General features: G+C 39.1%; 1 protein-coding gene across 1 annotated transcript in view; it reads left to right on the top strand.

The window, feature by feature from the left end:
- The first annotated feature begins 2,566 nt into the window (after window positions 1-2,566).
- Window positions 2,567-20,515, top strand: part of LOC127668433 (rho GTPase-activating protein 7-like) — a 392,875-nt gene continuing 374,926 nt past the window's right edge. Inside the window, 3 exon segments of the mRNA XM_052162055.1 lie at window positions 2,567-2,839; window positions 15,683-15,931; window positions 16,187-16,930. Coding sequence (XP_052018015.1) covers window positions 15,809-15,931; window positions 16,187-16,930 — 867 coding nt within the window. The 5' untranslated portion in view covers window positions 2,567-2,839; window positions 15,683-15,808.

Here is a 20,515-nt window from a genome sequence, read left to right as displayed (position 1 = left end):
GAAAACTATTTCCTAACACTTTATCTGTAAAAATAAAAGCACAAAGAATGCCGGGAAGAGCCTTGACGGTGCGAGGATCTGAATTATGAGGATAAATAGATTTTAAATAATGAATGAAGAATGGCTGGGGTTATAGCTCATGGGTAGAATGCTTGCCTACTGTGAGGTCCTCAATTCAACCTATAGGACCAGAAAAAAATAGAGCTAGGAAAGGAATGTCCGAATGGATTTTTAAATTTAATTTAGATTTAAATGATCTAAATGAACGTATTTTAACTTGTATGATTTTCATCTATAATTTTCAGTTTTTCTGTCAACATATTATATTTGGAGAGTAAATCCATAGGGTGGATTGATTATTCTGTTTTTTTCTATTTTGTGTATATGCCTTTGTGAGGGGTATGTGAGCATGTGTGTGTGTGTGTGTGTGTGTGTGTGTTTATATGTATACATGTTCTGGGATAACCTTTGTGCCCTTGTTCTGGTGCCAGTTTTCTTTATTTAATCTCTCTCTCTCTCTCTCTCTCTCTCTCTATCTATCTCTCCCCCCACCCCCCTCCCTGGACTCAAACTCATTAAGTAGGACTAGCAAGTGAGCTTCTAGAATTTAGCTGTGTCTGCCTCACCTGTGCTGACATTACAGACATGCACCCCTATACCCAAATATTTTTAGTATGGTTCTGGACATTGCACTCAGAACCTTGAATCACTCAGTGTGGCAAGAACTTCAGTGACTGGGATATCTCCAAAACTTTTTTTTTCTTGTTGGCATAGTCTTTCTCTGAAGAGTAAGTTAACCTTGTATTCTTATCTTGTCTTCCAAGAGCTGGGATTCCAGATCTTTGTCACCATGGCAAGTCCTGCTATCACATTTACGTTAGAACACATCTCATGTTCCAGTTTGTGCACGGCTTAAATCTGTTTTTGCTATCTGGTTTTTCTCCAAATTGTGTTTTCTGTTACTTTTAAAATATATCAGTAAAGAAAGACACAGTAGCTATAGCATCATACTTCCTCAAGTTATCACCTGCATGCTGTTGTTGGGGAAAAATAAAAGATGGCCATTATGATAGTGGAGGACCTGCAACCATTTGTAGAAATTAAGACCACCTGAGAATATATGTAAACAATGAAAAACCACTTAAATTTCAGATAAGAGGACAGCTGTTGAGACATGCAGGCTTAATATCTCCTACATCTCGTTATGCGGTGCTGTACTTATTTCTTACTTGGATATTGGAATTATTCTTACATTTTACATTATTGACAAGCTAAAAAATGTACAACCCTCACACAGAGTCAATAATTAGATTATCTAATCACTGATCATTTTTTAAAGGGCTGGTTAATTCACCAAGAGCTATAGAATGAACCCTTTTTAATGTTAACTAAAATGAAAGGGAAAGATTACTGAGCAATTTCAACTAAGATAAATGGACAGATGCTTTTTCCTGTTCCTCTTGTGTAAACAAGGAAGCTGTCCCACTGGCCTGGCCACGACCAACATGTCCCAAGGCCACAGTCCGTTTTACCCTTATACTTTCCCTGAGGGAGAATTCTGGGTCATAAAAGAAGACTCGGTATGAATTCTTTCCAGAAATGATTTGAGCTCCGCATTTGTGACATCTTATTATAAGACAAGCTAACATCTATTATTAATTGATGCACTAATTAAAGCCATATTCGCAGTTTCCATTAGCTTATTCCCTAAATTCTCCAGAGTTGGCTGTCTGGTTTTAATCAAAACCAAATGGTAGTCCAAGCTCCCAGGCTGGAGCAGCGAGGAGGAGGAAGTCATGCAGTGGAGGGACAAAAGCAGAAAAGATAAACAGATGAGGGTTCACAAGCTGTCGGGGAAGGATGCGCACACTCTGCTAGCCACTTTAGAGATGTGATTGAGAGACTCCGCCATGCAGGAGGAAGCGTCGCAAGTGTTTAAATGTCAGCAGGACTCTAACTTGATCAAGATGGAGTCTGCCTTCTGCTTTCCCAGCCTTCCCAGGCGTGGTTGTCTGTAACTGGAGGATCCCTGATTGGAGGTAAGAAGGCTTCGTGAGCTGTAACACAAACCACTGTGTTCTGTTCAGAATTCTGGGGATGAAAGAGAGAGAAGAAAATGCTCTGCTTCCTGGGATTTCACTTACAGATTTTTTCCTCAAGTCCAGGATGTAAATTTTTAAGTTACTTTTTAAAGGTTCTAAGCTTTAGAAGAATTACGGTATTAAAAGGCTCGGACTTCCATCTGTCTTGGAAAACTTTTGAAATTAGAGTTAGGAGAAGTGTTAGCCATTTAACACAGTAGAAAGGCTCTGTGTGGAAAGGAGAGCTACCTTTTTTTTTTTCTTTCTTGTTTTCCATGAGCCCTGTGGGATAGGAAGGACTCTAGGACTTTCTGACGCTAGCTAATCATCTCAAGAGCTTTGACAAACGCACTTCAGTTCTGTGTAAAATCAGAGCTTCAACGCCCAGGCGGCTCTGCTCTGCCCCTCCCCTCGGCTTCGTGCAGGCTTTCTCACATGCAAACTTCTCAGAGGCAGGAAATACTTTGCAGGCAATCTGGGCCTGCCTGTGGAGGCCCCTCTCTCGCAAAACATCAGTCTGCATTTAGAAGACAGAAGTCACTAGGAACGCCTTGACAGGATCCGGCGCTCCCTCCAGCTGCAGAGGGTGTTTTTGTTAGAATCACACACACTGCGTTAAGGAGAACTGCTTAGAATAGAGCCGTGACCTCAGCCAGAAATGTGAACTTAGATTTTGGAGACGCTAACCCGGCAGATTCTTCTCCTAGCCTGGCTGGAACAGCATCATGCTTTGGCGGTAACAGCAACTCCTAGTCCAGGTAAGAGGCTACTGCTACTGTCATGTAGGAGACAGAGCTGGGAAACCTTGGCATCTTCAGCCAGCTGTTGAAAGCTCTGCTTTCAGAGCTGAGCCCTGAAGAGCAGACGGGGGAAAATGTGTAGTCAGTAGAAAGCTGTGAGTCAAAATCTTTTTAGCAAAATGTCATTTCTAAAATATGTTCCACGTAGCTCGAGTCTCTTTCCCCATACAGAAATGTTGTATTCTGATTTCTTTTTATTCTTAACTTACTGACCAATCCATCTATAATGCACCGCTGCTGATGGGTGTAGCATATCTTGAGGCCAATGAATCTTCTCATATTGAAGTGTGAAACTTTAGGAAATCTTCCCTCCTCTCTGTCTTCCCAACAAAAAGAGTACATAACATTATAACGTTTTTTTCTTAATAATGAGCTTTCAAACAATAATCGGTGTCTTACTGAAAACTCTGGAGATCAAATTCTTTAGCATTTCCCCCCAACTAGTTTCAGCAAACATATCCAATTACTAATATGCAACTTAAATTGTTATTTTAAGAGAAGTAATGACATACAAATTTACAAGCTATTTCTGTCTCTGCATGTTTAATTTCAGTTTGGGAATTTAAGCGTTGAAATTGTGTTTTGTTTACATTAAACTTGGATTCGCCGCTCAGATGTCATGTCCTATGAACACTCTGTGTTACTGAAGCAGGGCTACACAGTCACATCAGTCATGGGAAACCATCCTGACCACACATCCGTATTTCATGTCATCGTGAAGTCACATTGTCACCATGCTTCAACCTTCTAAATCGTCTTAATGGTTAAATGTGTGGTCCAGGAGGAAATAAACATAGCAATGGCTGATATAACCCAGAGTTACAATAACAAAGATGATGTTATATTTAGAAGGAAATTATTTTTGGAAAACTGTATGGAATAGTATGCAAAGAGAACAAACATTCGTGCCTATCTCCAAATCTAGGCAGTAAGTGAAGGATGGAGAACAGGTTTTCCAGTTGGATCATAAGAAATCAATAAGGATGTTAATCATAAACTTCTATAAAGGACAAGATGACCATTTGCTGTGTTAGCTAATAGAATTTTTAATTTCTGGCTTAGAATGATTTATATTGATGCTTTGATATTGTCGCTAACAATTTAAGCTTTGTTAAGGCTTTTAAAAATAAGGGAAAACAGATTTTTATATGTAGAAAGTGAAATTCTGGGGCTTTAGGAGAATAGACCCATAGCAGAGCAAGTCCCTGGATCTGAAATATTTTAGAATAACCAAGTAGAATGCCAGGGAAGGAAGAAGCATTAAATATCACTCTTTGGTGTTGTCAGGGATCACTAACAAGTAATAACATTCAAAAGTGTCCTGTCCAAGGTCATACTGCTGGCTAGGACAGGAGATGACAGGGGAACCACAGTCCCCTGCCTCATGTGTTATGGTCTTTATACCACAGACCTTGCCATCAAATAATATCTATACACAATAAAGTATCATCTGGTCCACCTAACAGGAGGCTAACTTTCAAAAAGAAAATTAGAATTCTTCTTCTTAAAAAAAAATCAAACTTGCTGATTAACACCATTTTCTCCATGGCTAAGATGTACTTAAAAGGATTCATTAGGTTTAAAGTAGCTTTAAAGTAGTACTTGGATTCACTGCTCAGATCTCAAGTACTTTAAAGCAGTTGGTTTTTTTTTAATGAATATTTTGTTATATCTTATTCTTATGTCAAGCCAGCCAACCTATATGCTATGATTCTCATTTAAAAATAGCATTTCTTTCAAGAAAATGACCTAATGAGGAACTTGCTCATTTCATAACCTTATACTCAATTGGCATAGTAAAAATGCTATCCCCACCAATGACCTTCAGAAGTCATTTTATAACCCTCCATGATAATTGTCTCAAGCTTCTCATCAATCTGTTATCTCAGTTAGATATTTCTGTGCCCCATTTCCAATTCTAAGAGCCAGGAGGCTATATGTCCATGAGAAAATGTAAGTGTAAATTCTTCAACTTTTCTCTATCTTTGATCCACAGATCTACTCTAAGGCTTCGATAAAAGACTCTAGTACAAAGGTCCTCAACCGTCTTAATGTTGGGACCCTTTAAGAGAGTTCTTCGAGCTGCGATGATCCCCACCATAAAATGAATTTGTTGCTAGTTCATAATTGTAATTCTGCCACTGTTATGACTACTCGTACAAATATCTGATATGAAAGAAAACTGACATGTGACCCCTCCCCAGAGGGGTCGTGACCCAGAGGTTGAGAACTCCTACTCTATACTAGGTAGGTACTTCTTTTGAGTTATGAAAGGACTGGCCAGGGAGACACCAAATGATAGAGTTGGCTAGATCCTCTGTGGCATACATCCTTTCTTACAGCACATGGGTGGTGCAGCAGTGCGCTTTCTAGGCAAAAGATTTTCCCTTACTAATGTGCCCTGTTTCTAATGGGTGTCCTTACCTTAGAGCTCTTCAACCTTCCTTATACTGTGATCCTTTAAAGCAGTCCCTCACGTTGTGGCGATCCCCAATCATAAAATTATCTCGTTACTGATTTGGAATTTTGCTACAGGTATGAACTGTCATGTAGAGAGCTGGTGTACAGAATAGCTGATATACGACCCCTGTGAAACAGCCGTTCTGGGACCGCAACCCTCAGATTGAGAAACAATGCCTTAGACTTTGTGCTATGGGGTTGCCTGGCCTTTAGTCTGGGGCCTTCCTAATGTTGACACCTACATTGCCCAAAACTTCTCTCCCACAGCCATCGTGCTGCGTTGCAATGGACTGGGTACCTAGCCTCATGCTTTGCTCGCTGGAATGCGATGAGCAGTAAACAGTGTTCATCTCTGTGTTCTGAAGGGAGTTCTCACTGGCAGAAAGGAGGCTGCCCTAACCCCTTTCAAACCTTCCCATACCATACACTGCCCTGTCCGTTCCTGGGATGAGCTTAATCTTATTTACTGATAAATGGATTCATGGGCCTAAAATTGATCTAAAGCAGTCATTTCTGAGCTCCCATCTGTTTCTATTTGTTTCTTCTTGGGAAGTGAAAACACTTCTATTGACTTGCAGTGAGAACTACCCTTTGAAACCATTTACTATAGGGATGTTTTCGGGAAATAGCTGAGGCATGATTGATTGCTAAGACTTTATTTAAGCATAATCAACAAATACCAACAGGTCTGTATGAGAGGAGGGTTCTTGAAGCCAAAACAAAACCAAAAAAGCCTACAGAGAAAAGCCCTCCTTGATCAGCTTTGAGATGTTAAGGAGTACAGTACTATAGCACTACTCTGGCTCTAAACTGCCTGTCAGCTTGAGTTTTGGGAAGTGCATGGGCTTAGTTTTCAAAGAAGCTTTTTTAAGAATGAAGTCAAATTATAGACACTAGAAGCTTAGTAAAAGAAAATTGATTTCATTCACTGGAGAATAAGGTGTTTATATACATGACCTTGAAAACGTTGACAAGGACTCACATGTAAAATGGGATGAAATTTCTAACTAGGAAGCAACAGAGATTCATTATAAGAACCTTCCCATTAGCCAAAGTGAATGCGTAGAAATGAGCAGCAATTGATAGCACATCGCAAGCAGTTCTATTGTATTGAAATCCTAGAGCCTCATGGCAATGCAATTCAGGAATTAGAGAGATACTGAAGTGGAAGTAGCAAAAGTAGGAAGATCAAAGGGCGAGCTCAGAAAGTTTACTTTCATCCCCAGCAACTAAAAACACCTCTAACCCATCAAGAATTATCAATACCCATTTGTCAGTATGTTGTGGAATGAATGGGGGCCAAGGGACAGAATCAAAAAACAGGGTTGCAGAATATTAATATGTAAGACTTTGACGCTACCCTCTGGGCGTCCCAGAATGATGGCCTAATGCATGTTATAGAGGAAGAAAAACGAGTGGTTGGCAGAAGCCATCAGAAGCTAAGGCCAGGGTTAACAACACTCTTGTAAGATGACATAACAATTCACTAAGAACCAGAAGCACGCGCTTCCGGAAATAGTTAGAAATGAAAGCTTATATGAGGCAGCCTGAGGGGGCCAGTGGCTTTCCCAGTTTACACAGCACACCATACTAAAGGAATCGTAGATTCAGAACACTGGCTGATTCCATCTCTGCTACTCAGTGCTCCCTGATTTGAGTCAGCATGATTCACACTTTGATGCACCACATCCAAAATGAAATAGCTTGAGCCGGCAAGGGTGATCCCAGTTCATACTCAGCCCTGATTCTATAGCTAACATCAGCTGGAGGAGCCCTCATGAAATGATGTCCTCCTGGTCCTCCTCGCCCCACATCACCAACCCTGAGCATCCAGTAAGTGCCTGAAATGTACCTTCAGTTAAACGCCCTTTTAAATCATGTTACATGACTGCATTATTATGGTCATGTCAATTTTTCATTTTAAGAAACAACTGAAATTTCCAAGGGGAAAATATGCTTTAACAGATATCTTGCATAGACACACACAGAGAGAGACAGACAGACAGTGAGGTACTTAACCAAAGGTACTTAACACTGGTCTTGATACTTAGTTCTGTACCTGGCCTTGTTTTATGTGTTTGATAAATGGAAGCATATATATATATATATATATATATATATATATATATATATATCATTATCATTATCATCAAAAGTTTTAATGTTCATAATACTACTTCACTCTCTAGAAAGCTATCCAGTGACAAATATTGGCTCAAATGTCTATTCACAGATACCTAACTATGATGAAATCATACAGACTACACACAAAAGACTGAAGTTGAAATCTGACGTGTTGGCCCCTGACAGAGTAGTGAGCTGACAGAACGTGGTAAATTCAAAGACTGTCTCCTTGATTTCAGTGGAGGTTGTGCTCGGACTTAAGGAACTTAAAGCTTCAGTTTCCTGTATTCACCTGGTCATCTAAGCACCTGTGCCAATGGTGCCGCATGCGCCATATCTCTTACTCACACTGAGTGATGGCTGTTTCCACTGCAAGAGAGTTCCTAGAAATGATAACCAAGCTAAAAATAAAGCGACCACTTAAAGCACAGCCACATCTCACTATGATGATGATAAAGCTTTATAACCCATGTTCCTTGCTGGACAGAAATATCTTTTTATAAAGAGGCAAAACCACGTGTCACTCATGTATAATAGCTAAAGGTGAGGAGGAATAAGTTTTCAACACAAAGCTTATTTCTTTATAAGTTCTTCTTTGCTACATGAAAATTTCCACCTGAGACAAGTTTGAGTAAAGACACTAATTGTGTGATATTTTAGAACAGTGGTTCTCAACCTGTGGGCTGCTACCCTCTGCAGGATCAAAAGACCTTTTCACAAGTGTATCCTAAGGCCATCAGAAAACATTTCATGACCCAAACCGTAGCAGTAGGAAAATTATAACTATGCAGTTATGGTTGGGGGTCTCTACAACATGAACTGTATTAAAGGGTCGCAGCATTAGAACGATTGAGAACCACTGTTCTAGAGAAAGAGTCATGTAAAGTTACTATCCATTAACAAGTTGAATTTCAAAAATCAACTGTGTGCTTCTAAACATTTACTTAGGGAGGAAAATCCATAGAAATCTACAAAAATACTGGGGTCTAGGAAGTGCTACTTCTATAAGACGTACTGTCCCCTCCTGACTGTCAATTCTGGGATCTCTTGGAAGCCACATGCTCCTGAAACTATCTTCCTGATAGCGAGTAAAAAAAAAAAAAAAAAAAAAAAACATGGAATGTTCCAAGATTTCCTCAAATTCCATGTGGGATGCTTATGAAAAATGTTAGGAGAGTCTGCAAAGCTGGCTACCCTGAGCTGTAAAGTGGGTGTGAGGCCAGTGCTGCCAGATTGGAGCTCCTCCCTGCAGGGAAATTAGACCCTGCTCAGGAGAGGGGAGGTAAAAACAGGGCACTTCCAAAATAACAGCTCGCCAGTTTGTGACAACCTGTTCTTTTCCCCGTGAGCAGACTTCTAGTCAATCGAAAGGGTTAATTTTGAAATTTCCCTAGTTCCTGGAGTAATTCTATTCTGAGAGCAAAGGATGTGAAGAAGCCTTTTCAAATCTAGGAGAAGCTCCAAAGGCATGCATTAAATAAGTTACCATTGAAGAGCTAGTTTTCATTTTGGTGCCGACTTCATTTTCCTTCCAAAAACCAAAATTAACAGCCATGACAAAACATCTCTTGGAAAGAGTGGTGGGTTATTTAAACCTGTCATAGGTGGCTTATTTTATAATTTACTAAAGTTAAAATTTTTTTGAGGATCTCCAGACATGGAGACATGGAAGTTATTTCATATGTCCTATTTTTAACTTCACGGAGCAATTTACCAATAAAGATTCTTAACAAGAGTTGATATTTCTTACTAACAGCTAATGAAACATAATGAATACACTCCGCCTAAGGTATGTGAGTATTTGCCTGCAGTTCTTTGACATGGGTGTAGCCCATGAAATCTCTCCCCTTTATGGTGGCATACACATTGATAATTCTATTTTTCCAGGATAGTTCGTGCAGCCATTTCTAGGAGACACTGTTTAACAGCAGACTTGCTGGTGTTCGGAGTCTTCGAGCCTGTCTAGCCCCTTTTCAGTGATGTTCTCAGAGCCATAGATGCAGTAGGTGGGATGTAGCTGCCTCTGTTGAGGCTGGGCTCCACGTGCTTTCTCGATCTCTGCACTGTGTCCAACCGAGGTTCTCTGTGATGTTCTGACCGCGAAGAGGACAGTTAACCTCTCCCAGAGAGGAATCCCCTGTCTACTTTTCTCAGGCAGAATGGTCAGCCTTGAAAACGCATACACGCCAACAACTAGTATAGACTTAGCAGGTTGTATTTACATATTTATGGTCTGACACAAAATAAGTACCGTCAAAGAAATAGAGGCCATTGACTTGAGAGTTGTGGTGGTGGTGGTGGGGGGGGTCATGGGAGGGATGTGAGGAAGGAGGCAGAAGCAGGGAAGGAGGGGGGAGGGATGCGATTTTATTCCAATAAGACAATTTTCAAATAATATTATGTGGAAGGATGTAGACAATTATTCTGTGAGAGATTAAGACATACACTTCTGCTAAAGAAAAGGCAAGCTCCACAGCATTATTTGGACACGAGTTCCTGCATCCTATATTGAAATTTTCTCTCTCTTACAGTCCATTTCTACCTTTCTCTACCTTGGACTCAGTGACATGAATGTCTATGGGGAAAGCATTAATTTTTTTTCTAAGACGTTGGCTGCCTTGCGAGACTCCCAGAAATTCTGGGTAGAGGTGTCCTGTTACTTTTGCTGTTTGTGTACTCACAGAAAGGACTTTATGAGAAAAATCATAACCTCCTATGGGTTCTCTATGCACATGAATATTTTATCTAAATTATCTCAGTTTGGTTCTGTAAAGCATTACTCTTCATTTTATCACTGAGTATGTGTCCCAAAAGTCACAATCTGGTTAATTTATGTGCTGCTATGTTTGAAAATAAATAAATAAATCCCTGTTCTCCACACTGGTTCACTGTGCTGAAGCAGTAACTTACTGACATTAGTCAGTGTGCACTGGAAGGACTGATTTATAGTGCAGTCATTTCTGTTTCTGAACAGGTGTCTACTGACTTTTCTAATTTGATTTGGGTAGGTCTGCAGGGAGCACGGACTGCTCTCACAAATGTGAATGCTATCGTACCTCCACCCTCCATGCCAGACCTGTGTCTGGTTTGAGCTTGCAAAGGTGTGCATGTTGCCACAGATGCTAGAGATTCATCTGTCCATCTGCCCTGCTGTGTCTGGAAAAGACTGTTTCCTTATAGCTGACCACCACTCTGTCTGTAACAATTCTATAACCTATTCTTCTCTGATGACCTCTGGCCTTGTCAGGAAGGACTGTGATATATAGCTGTCCCCTTTAGGCCTGAGCACGCCACAGTCTTTAGATTGTATTCTATGAGCCAAGACCAATTGCTGTTTGCTGTCTTAATTAGGATTTAGTGTAAGAAAACAAACACCTTCTTGGATGAGTGTTGAGAATCTTTTAAAATAGTAATAAATCAGTTTAATACTATAACTGTTTAGCAGAATAAACAGTTCTCTACTAGGGCCCATGACCTACCTAGGCACAGGTTCTTGGACCACATAGCAGTACCAGTATGGGTTTCACAAAACCCCATGATTTGAAAATGGTAACTTCCCTTTTTTTGCATCAGTATTGATTATTTTCACCACATAAACAATATACACATTATGAAATTATGGATTGTATTTCCTTTCTGATAAAATTTGTTTTCATAGGATTGATAACTGGTTCCTCTAATGTTCTCTGTAATTCTTGCTATTAATAATTCTTCCACCTGAATTATCTCTCATCTCTATACATTCTCAGTGTACACATTTATATTTCCTTTGAAAGATGTCTTTCTTAGCTATATCTCTTAACAGAAACTCACTATATGAATTTTCATCATAGAAACTCTGTTGCACAGGCATTTACACTGAATTCTTGGCTTTCGTCTTGCCAGCCTGTCTCTCTGGTCAATTCCAAAAATATGCTTTAGAGCAGAAACAAATTCCTATGGAAGATTTTAAAGGCATATTTGTGTGCCATCTTATCTCCAGTGTTAATTCTGAGAAATCTAACACCGTCTTCATTCAGAATTTCTAAAGTATAATCTTCCATTAAGAATCTGTGTTTGCTGAAATTTCATAGCAATGCTTCTGAACATACCCAGTTTTTATTCTTTTGTTCTACTGTTTAGTCCATGATTCTCTTCGCTTTAAAGACTTGATCATTAGTCCCAGAAGTTTGTCTGATTTAAAATCAGCATATGGAAGATTAGAGAGATAACTAAGGAGTTAAAAGTAGGTACCACTCTTTCAGAGAATTCAACTTTGATACCCAGTACCCACATTAGGTGAATCATGGTTATCTGTAATTTCGGTGGAATATAAGTCCTCTAGCCTGTATGAGCACTTACACACACACACATACACACACACACACACACACACACACACACACACACATGCACATACTTAATTTCTTAAAGAACTATCTTTAAAAAGTAGCACACAGAGTAGCAGACTTTATTATATACCATTCACAGATTAGTAGTATGATGGCCTTGACTCCCATTTGTATTTGAAGAAAAGATCCCCTTCAATTGTTATGAAATGCACCAGAGGATTGACATTTCTCTCTGCACTAATGAATTTTGAAATTAAAATGATGTTCTAACATTTGTTACTGAATCTATTATCTTTCCCAAAGAATATCCAATAATAGTAAGTCTCTGGAAGCAGAAGAAAGATTTCTTCCATCAAGTAGGAAATTACCAAACTTTCCATTAGACTTAGATGTTGTAGAGTAAAAAATAAATGATCCAGGAAATATTTCACTCTGTGAGGACTTCTCTAGCACACCGTCTACCCAACATCACTTTCTATGAAAGAAAGAAGAAAGCAAAGGAAAGGGGGCGGGGCAAGAGGATGAAGCTCCCAACTAATGGGAAAATTTTCATAGTGTTTATATTTATTAATGATGTGCTTTTTTGTTTATATGAGTATCTTTCATAAAATCTAAAGGTGAAACATGAAAGACAGAATACAATATTTACATTTCTATTCTCCATGTCCAGCACAATGTCTATCATTCTTTAGATAGTGAATGAAGTTGTAATGGTGATTGCACTCGCACTACTGTCCGCTGGATATTACCAAACACTCATCTAGCCACATTGCTTTGCTTATGTCTTTTTGCATGATACAGGGTTGACAATAGGCAGTGAAATTTCGTTTAATTGGCAGAGTAAATGATAAGTGGCCTGTGTATTTCAAAAGTAAGTGTAAACTACAGTGTTACTGTATGACAGATATGACCAATTAGCCAGTCGTTCTCCAACTGGACTCTCTATACTTCTCATTTTTAGATACCATAATGGTCAATGGTGTTTGATTCTGAAATATATATTGCCTGCCATGAGTTGTTTATGTTAAGGAGTAGTAGTACAAAATTATGCTAATGATAAATTTTAAGTCACTTTCTGTCTATCCTATGCACTAATATCACAAAAATGGCTTTATACATTTCACAACTACTTTCTAGGACATCTACATGACTAGAAGTGCCTAGAGTCTCCAGTAACACGAACACATTGGTGTTTGAACACATACATTTCAGAAGTAAAAATCCACATGGAAATTCACTTCATAAAATCAACACCCTAGAAATGACCTACACTTTTCCAGACCTTCCAATCTGAAACCTCAGCAACTGAGCTCATTTTTTTTTCAATAAAATTGCATGAACAGATTGGGGGAAAATATAACAGAAATATGTAGAATAGTGCTCTACAGTTTGATTGATAATTTTAAATAAGTCTGCTTGATACAGAATCCCTTAGGGGGAAGTCAGGCCTTTTAGAAAGAATACATCTTATAGCATGGATGTTAGTTGATTCAGATGATTTAGAAGATCAGGCTGGTATGCGCAGACACAATGCCAGTATTGCAATGTTTTTATTTACTAATAATTTCTCAGGTTTTAGGTGGAAGATTTATTTAACTATGAACTAAAAATGAATTTAAATAAGGAGTGTGTGTAGAAAGATGATGGAGATGAAATGTTTTAACACCTACCAGGCCACAGACTATGGAACAGGTGGTGAAAATCTAATGATGATCATCAGAATGATAAGTAGGAAATATTTTGTCCTAAAATAGATGGAATAGGGTCTTAAAAATGATTTTAAATGCCCCCAAAAGCCTGAATTAGACCACAGCTACACTACATTGGACCTAATTAATTTAGAATCTCTGTGTGCTGATAAGTCACCTATCCTTCGACATGATAAGGATATTTACCTACTTGCCCCTGGCTGAGTAAAATAAGCTAAAACTATCATAAGCTCTTAGGAGAAAAAAAAAAAAAAACGTGTATTGATTTTTCAGATTTAGCTCAAAGTTTCTAAGGAGCTCAGAGAACTGGTTTTCTCCTTAGAAAAAGAAATAAAGCCAGAATTGAGGTTCAACCTAAACATAAATGGGGCTTAGGAATGACACAGTAATACCACTTGGCATTTCTTAAGTTAGCCTGTTCCTTCTACACTGGATAAAAATAAAGAAAAGAAAGCATCTAAGACAGAACCACCCTATTACAACTCCAATTTGCCCATGAAAGCAGAAATACTCTGGCTTGCATCTCAGCATTTTTTCCTACTTTCCGTAGCCTCCCACACTATAATAACTTATGCATGGAATTTCAGAAGCTTTATATTTTTCTTCTCAGTGCAAGGTGAATGCCAACATGGAAAATGTGATGGCCAATTTCAAAGATGGCCACAGACCTCTGAAGGAACCAGAAAGTATTCAGAGGGATATTTGGGTTGACCAGGGTACCAAAATGCTAGAGCATCTTCTTCCACCCGTCTTTACAGGGTGGGACTATTTACCTTTCAAACATGTGCTTAGCAGGAATAACTTGAAATTTCTGGTGGGGAGTCAGAATCCTTTTCAAAAGATGGGATTGAAGCCAGCCCAGCAGTTAATCTGGTTTATGGCTAAGAGCAACATTATACGCTGGCAGTTCCCGTGCAGAGCAGAAACTGAAAAATGTCTGCTCTTTCAATGGGAGTTTTCATTCACAATCTAGTGATTTGTTTTCACTGTAGATTGACATTTGGGTTAGTCAACTTTCGAAGGTTGACATTAACAGGGATAGAACTTGTTTGCTTTAACTAATTTAAACAATTCAAAATAGAAGGATGGAGATCTGGAAAGCTCTTATATTCTGACCTTGCCTATCTTACATGTGATTTTGTTGCTAAAATTCATATGGTCCAAATCCTAGCAGAAATCTACTAACATCTTTACAAAAAAGGAGAATGAGACTTGAGCATTTGAAAACTAGTCCTAACTGTCTGAGGATGCTTACATCTCCTTTTTGGTACACTTGAATTCCTTCATGAGGTTAGAGTTCACACACAGTAAAGACATGACGGAAGATGATGACGTGTAAATATCACAATTCTATGGAGACAATGAACTCCTGTGTTTATTCAAACCTTGATCTTTGATACCTGCCTAATTTTAACATTGGCTCACATTCTAGATCAATTGTTTTGAATATTTTCACACCATTTTAGACTTCAACAATACTGCAATGATATTACTAATGGCAGAAAATAAATGTAGGGTTAGAAGCATCTGTTCTAAAGCCTTAGAATGGAATACATCATGCTTTCTTATCCATGAGTTGTGAGTTAATATGAACTACAATGTATTGTTCTCCTTCTTTGTCACTCCCTGGGGTAGAGACATCCTGGTCACTGCAACTTGACCGGTATGAGTTCCTTTACTAATGAGTTCATACACTAATGCATTGCACATGCTGTCTCCATGGCTCAAGTTTTGCAGGACAGGTTCCCTGGTGGCCTTTGTTCCAATTCAAACCAAGCAGCAAATCAATTTCCTTAATGGCTTTTGTTCACAAAAGTAAATCAGAAAGGCACGCGAAGCCAGAGCAACAAGTTAGTTTTTCCAGTGAATTTTATTAAGCAGCGCAGTCCAAATATTTTCTTAATGGAGCTTAAAATGTTTGGGTACTTATATCTTTCTTCATTAATAAACCAGTCCAATTGGTTTGGGAAGTACTGATAAGCTTTTACTAAAACTACTAAGTGCAAATTTTTCTCTAATATTAAACTGCATCTAAGAAATAAAACCATTAATGCTATTAAGTAAAAGCTTTGCATTATTTCTTACTTCTTCCTCACAGCACAGATTAGATTCTTTGCCATGAAATATAGTTATATTGGAAATGTATCTCTAACAGCATATTTTTAATTCTTTCACAGTTGACAACAAGGCCAGATCATACTCTCTTCCTTGACCCATGAATTCGAAATCTTCCTTCCCCGACTTCCATCCCTTTGAGGGTCATATGGAATGCATCTCCTTGTCTGCTGTCAGACTATGATGACATGTCTGTAGCTATCAGAAAGAGGAGCTGGGAAGAGCATGTGACCCAGCAGACTGAGCAGCCTTTTGATTCTGATGAGTATGACATAGCATGTCATCACGGACTGGCATCCAACAGCTTGGAGGTAAGGATGGAAAAAGATGCAACCTTAAATGTGGACCATAAAGAGAAGTGTGCCTCTCTACCAGACCGCTGTTGTGGGTCAGAGACAAGAGACTTTCCTGGGAGGCCAATGGGTCACATTTCACAGGAGGTAGATGAAAGTGACAGCCAAGAAGGGGAGGAACAGTTTCTATCGCTAGAGGCCAGCACAGAAACACTAGTGCACATGTCTGATGAGGATACCGATTCTGATCTACACCTTATCAATGACTCACAGATTTTAACTCCGGAAAGACATGAAAGGGACAGCCAAGATAGTACCAAAGGAGCAGGCTACTTCATGAAGACACTGTCCACCATGCAAAGTAGCCATGATTCTCATAACACCTGGAGGATGGCTGGTGAAGCTGATATATCTCCAGCAGAAGAAAGTGGAGAAAAGAGAGATACTGAGACTATAAGTAAAAGCCTGGAGCTTGGTAAGAATACAAGTGCAACTGAAACAAAAGATGTGCCCAAAGTAAACGCATCCCAGTCTTCGAATGCGGAAGATGACATCACTCCTAAGACACAACTGCTTGACTCTTTGGTACGCATGAAAGACGTCACACCTGAGACACAACTGCTTGATTCTTCAGTACACGTGAATGACATCACACCTGAGACGCAACTGCTTGATTCTGCAGTAATCACTCAACAACACAGGAAACCTGACTTCCCTAAAGATGGTCAGGAAAATAAACGGCACCGTGTAGTAGAAGACGACTTCTTAGCAGCTCCTTATGCAGACAGAGGGCTGCCATTATTAAAAGCAGATGGCGGAAGCTGCCTTCTGCAGACTTCTTCCTGCCCTGGTGGACTGTCAGCAGAAAATGACCTGGAGAAGAGTGGGTTCTCAGAATATCAAAACAAAAGCCCTCTCGGGGTCAGTCGGGAAGATGGCATGCAGTGTTTACACTTAAGGGGCCCAGTGACCACCCAGGAGACTGTGGACAATCAAGTCAGACTGCGCAAGAGAAGGGTAAGCCTCACACATAGATCATCTGGCTTTTGAAATGTTGTAAATATCTTTATTTTCATGTGTGCTTGGACTGGAAAGGTTGCACAGATGTTTTGCTTGGTTTTGTTGTTTTTACCCTGTCATGTCGCTAGTACAAGTTAAAGCCATTCACTTGATAAAACCATGAAACTATGCGAGAGTTGACATACAGTAATCTGACAGTTTCACGAACAATGTTGTGATGGTTTGTGGCTCTTCAAAAGTGCATTAAGATAGCGTGGCTCAGTCTCCTTGGAATTTAGTACTCACCACAGCGACACTCTGTAGTTCATAGCCTTCTGAAAAGGGACATGTAATTTTTATAAGAAAAGCAGCAGTGTGTTTAATCTTGTCTCACGTGCTCGGGCTTGTTTTCATTTCCTTTCACAGGTCACATTTAGTCCTTGGCAGTCACATATTTAAAACCAAAACAAACCCAACTGGAGACTGGTGGGATTGCTCAGAGTTTAGGGGTGTGTAGTTCTCTTCCAAAGGACCAGAGGTCAGTTCTCAGTACCCATGTAGAGTGGATCACTGCTGCCTCTAATTCCTCCTCCAGGGAACCCCATGCATGGCCTCTGCCTCAGTGGGCCCCTGCACTCCTGTGTATGCACCTCACATGCAGATACACACACATACATGGAACTGAAAATAAAATAAATCTTAATCCAAAGTCAAACACTTCCAATATGGAAAGACAACACTTGGCATGTACTAATATTACTTTAAATGTCATACTGGTACATCTACTATCAGCAGAGGCACTATTATGCCTTTTCCTTGAAAGGAGCCAATACATGATATCATTATATTATACCAAGGCCTTTCGAATTATTCTAGATTCCCTGAGTGGGGAAAAAAGATGCAGGATGTCCCTACATGACGGTGGGTTAGCACTGAACTCTTATTCATGATTTCAGGCTTCCTTTACATTTTTTCTTTGACAACATAGTATATATAAACTAATGTAACTCTAAGGGATAGTTTCTTCTTTAATTACTTTCCGGTGGCAGTTGAAGAAACTTTGAAAAAGCTTTTGTAAAACAGAAGATAGCTATTCTTAGTTCTGATTAATTGGGGCCATTCGCCTGCTGTTGGAAGGGGGGCCTTTCCAGTTCTCTCTTATTTCTACTTACTAACACTGTGGTTTTGTTAACAAACTAGATCATTAAACTGGATGTAGTTGTTTCAACTACATGAAATGAATTCAAAGACATTACAGCAAAAAAATCAATATGTTCAGACTATATTCCAACAGAATAATAGTCTGGGCTTCAGGCAAATGCTCTCTTCCTTATGTAAGTTGTATTCAAATGTCAGGGCCCCATGAAGTTATTATGATTGGAATGTTCACGTCACATTTTCAGAAGTTTCCATATGTCCTATCAAATATGTTGGAGAGAATGCAATAATGACACAAGGAAATACTAACTAACTTATGACAGGGCTCCCTAAAATAAGACAAATCTGGCCCAACTGCCTACAGATACATTAAACATTCCTGCAACATATGCTCATGGTTGGACATTAATATCAATATGAAGAATGCTGGAAGGGATCTTCTCTTCAGCATACTGCTAAAGACTGCCCGTGGAATGCAAGAGTTGTATCTAATTTGCAAGCTCTAGCTTAAATGTTCTATTTTAAGCATTTCAACACCCCAACGTGTTACCGGATTATTGGTTGAAATACTTCCTTTGACATTACAACCTCTGGCATGCCTTGGAATGAGTAGACTAAATGCAAACAATTAATTTCAAAATTTGTTACAGAAAATGTGGTTAAGGTATAAATCAATAATATTAAAATGGGTAATAACTTTTGTCTGTTACTAATGAGTGTTAAATAACTGTAAATTGAAAATTACCAAAATAATCAATTGTAATACATACTGCCAATACATACAGAGATATTCTTTGCTTCATGTAACTAAAACCTAAAAGAAACAGCCTATTTTGATCAACATATATTTAACTACCACGAATTATATGGAATGCTATACAGCCATTAGGAACTTGGACATAGGGACTTGTAGAGACAGCTCAGTCAGTAAAGTGCTTACTATTCAAGCAGGAAGAATCAAATTTGATTTCCCAGATCACAAATAAAAATCTGAGTGTAGCAAGATATCCCTGTAACCCCAGCACTCAAGGTCCAGAGACAGTGGCATCCCTGAGCTTGCTGGCCAGCTGGTCTAGCCAAAGGCTAAGCTCCAGGGTCAAGGAGAGAACCTGTCTCAAAAACTAAGATGGGGAGTTGTGGCTGGGAAGATTGCTCAATGGTTAAGAGCATTGACAAAAGGGGACTTAGGTTCAATTCTAAGCACCCACATGGTGTCTTACAACCATCTTTAACTCCAATTCTAGTGGAACCAATACTTTTTCAACCTTCAGGGACACCAAACATGTACTTGGTGCACATACAACATGCAGGCATAGCACTCAGACACAAAACAAAGTTGAAATTAAATGAAAAATTGAAGAGGGAGAGTGACAGAGGAAAGTACTCAGTGTCAACCACTACCCTCACCTCGACACATATGTATGCCCTAACAGTCCTATGCACACCAAGAACACATAGATATAAGTACACACACACACATACACACACACACACAGAGAGAGAGAGAGAGAGAGAGAGAGAGAGAGAGGCAGGGAGGCAGAGACAGAGACAAAGAGAGGGAGAGAGATGCATGCAGACACACATACATACTTACACATATACCCATATAGACACAAATACCCATATATGCACATACATGCACACACATACACATACACATGTACACACAATAAAATAAAAATCATGCTACTCATCTTAAAATATATCCATATTCATCTGGAAGAAAACAGTGGCAAATTAGTAAGTATAGCATGTTCTTGTTTGAGTGAAAAATATATTTGTATATATAGAAATTATCAAAACTATATTTTTATTTTAGGCATTGTTCTATTTCTGTGAAGAGACATCATAACCAAGGCGATTCTTACGAAAGAAAGTATTTAACTGTGGCCTTGTGTACAGTTTCAGAGATTTAGTCCATTAGCATCATGGTAGAAAACAGGCCAGCAGACCAACAGGCATTAGAGCACAGGTAGAGAGTTAATCCTGATCAATAGGCAGAGAGAGAGGACCTGGAATAGCACAGGCTTTTGAAACCTTAAAGCCCATCTCCAGTGACACACTTCCTCTAACAGGGACACAACTCCTAATCCTTCTAATCCTTTCAAATAGTGCCATTCCCTGGTGACTGACTAAACATTCAACTCTATGAGCCTCAAGGCCATTCTTATTCAAACCACCACTCCCTGACTCCCTGTTACATGCTTTATAACAATATCATAATGCAAAAACTTTTTAGTTCAATTTCAAAAGTTCCCATAGTCTTTAACAGTCTCGATACCTTAAAATTCCAAAGTTCAAAGTCTCTTCTGAGATTCATGGCAATCTCTTAACTGTAACCCCTGTAAAATAAAAATAAAAAGGAATATCACACACTTCCAACAAATAATGGCACAGAATATACATTACCATTCCAGAAAGGAAGAATGGGTGCATCATGAGAAG

This window comes from Apodemus sylvaticus, chromosome 18 (genome assembly GCF_947179515.1).
Source record: "Apodemus sylvaticus chromosome 18, mApoSyl1.1, whole genome shotgun sequence".
NCBI classification, from domain to species: Eukaryota; Metazoa; Chordata; class Mammalia; order Rodentia; family Muridae; genus Apodemus; species Apodemus sylvaticus.
The sequence above is the reverse complement of the archived record's forward strand: the minus strand, read 5'-3'. Positions and strand labels throughout refer to the sequence as shown.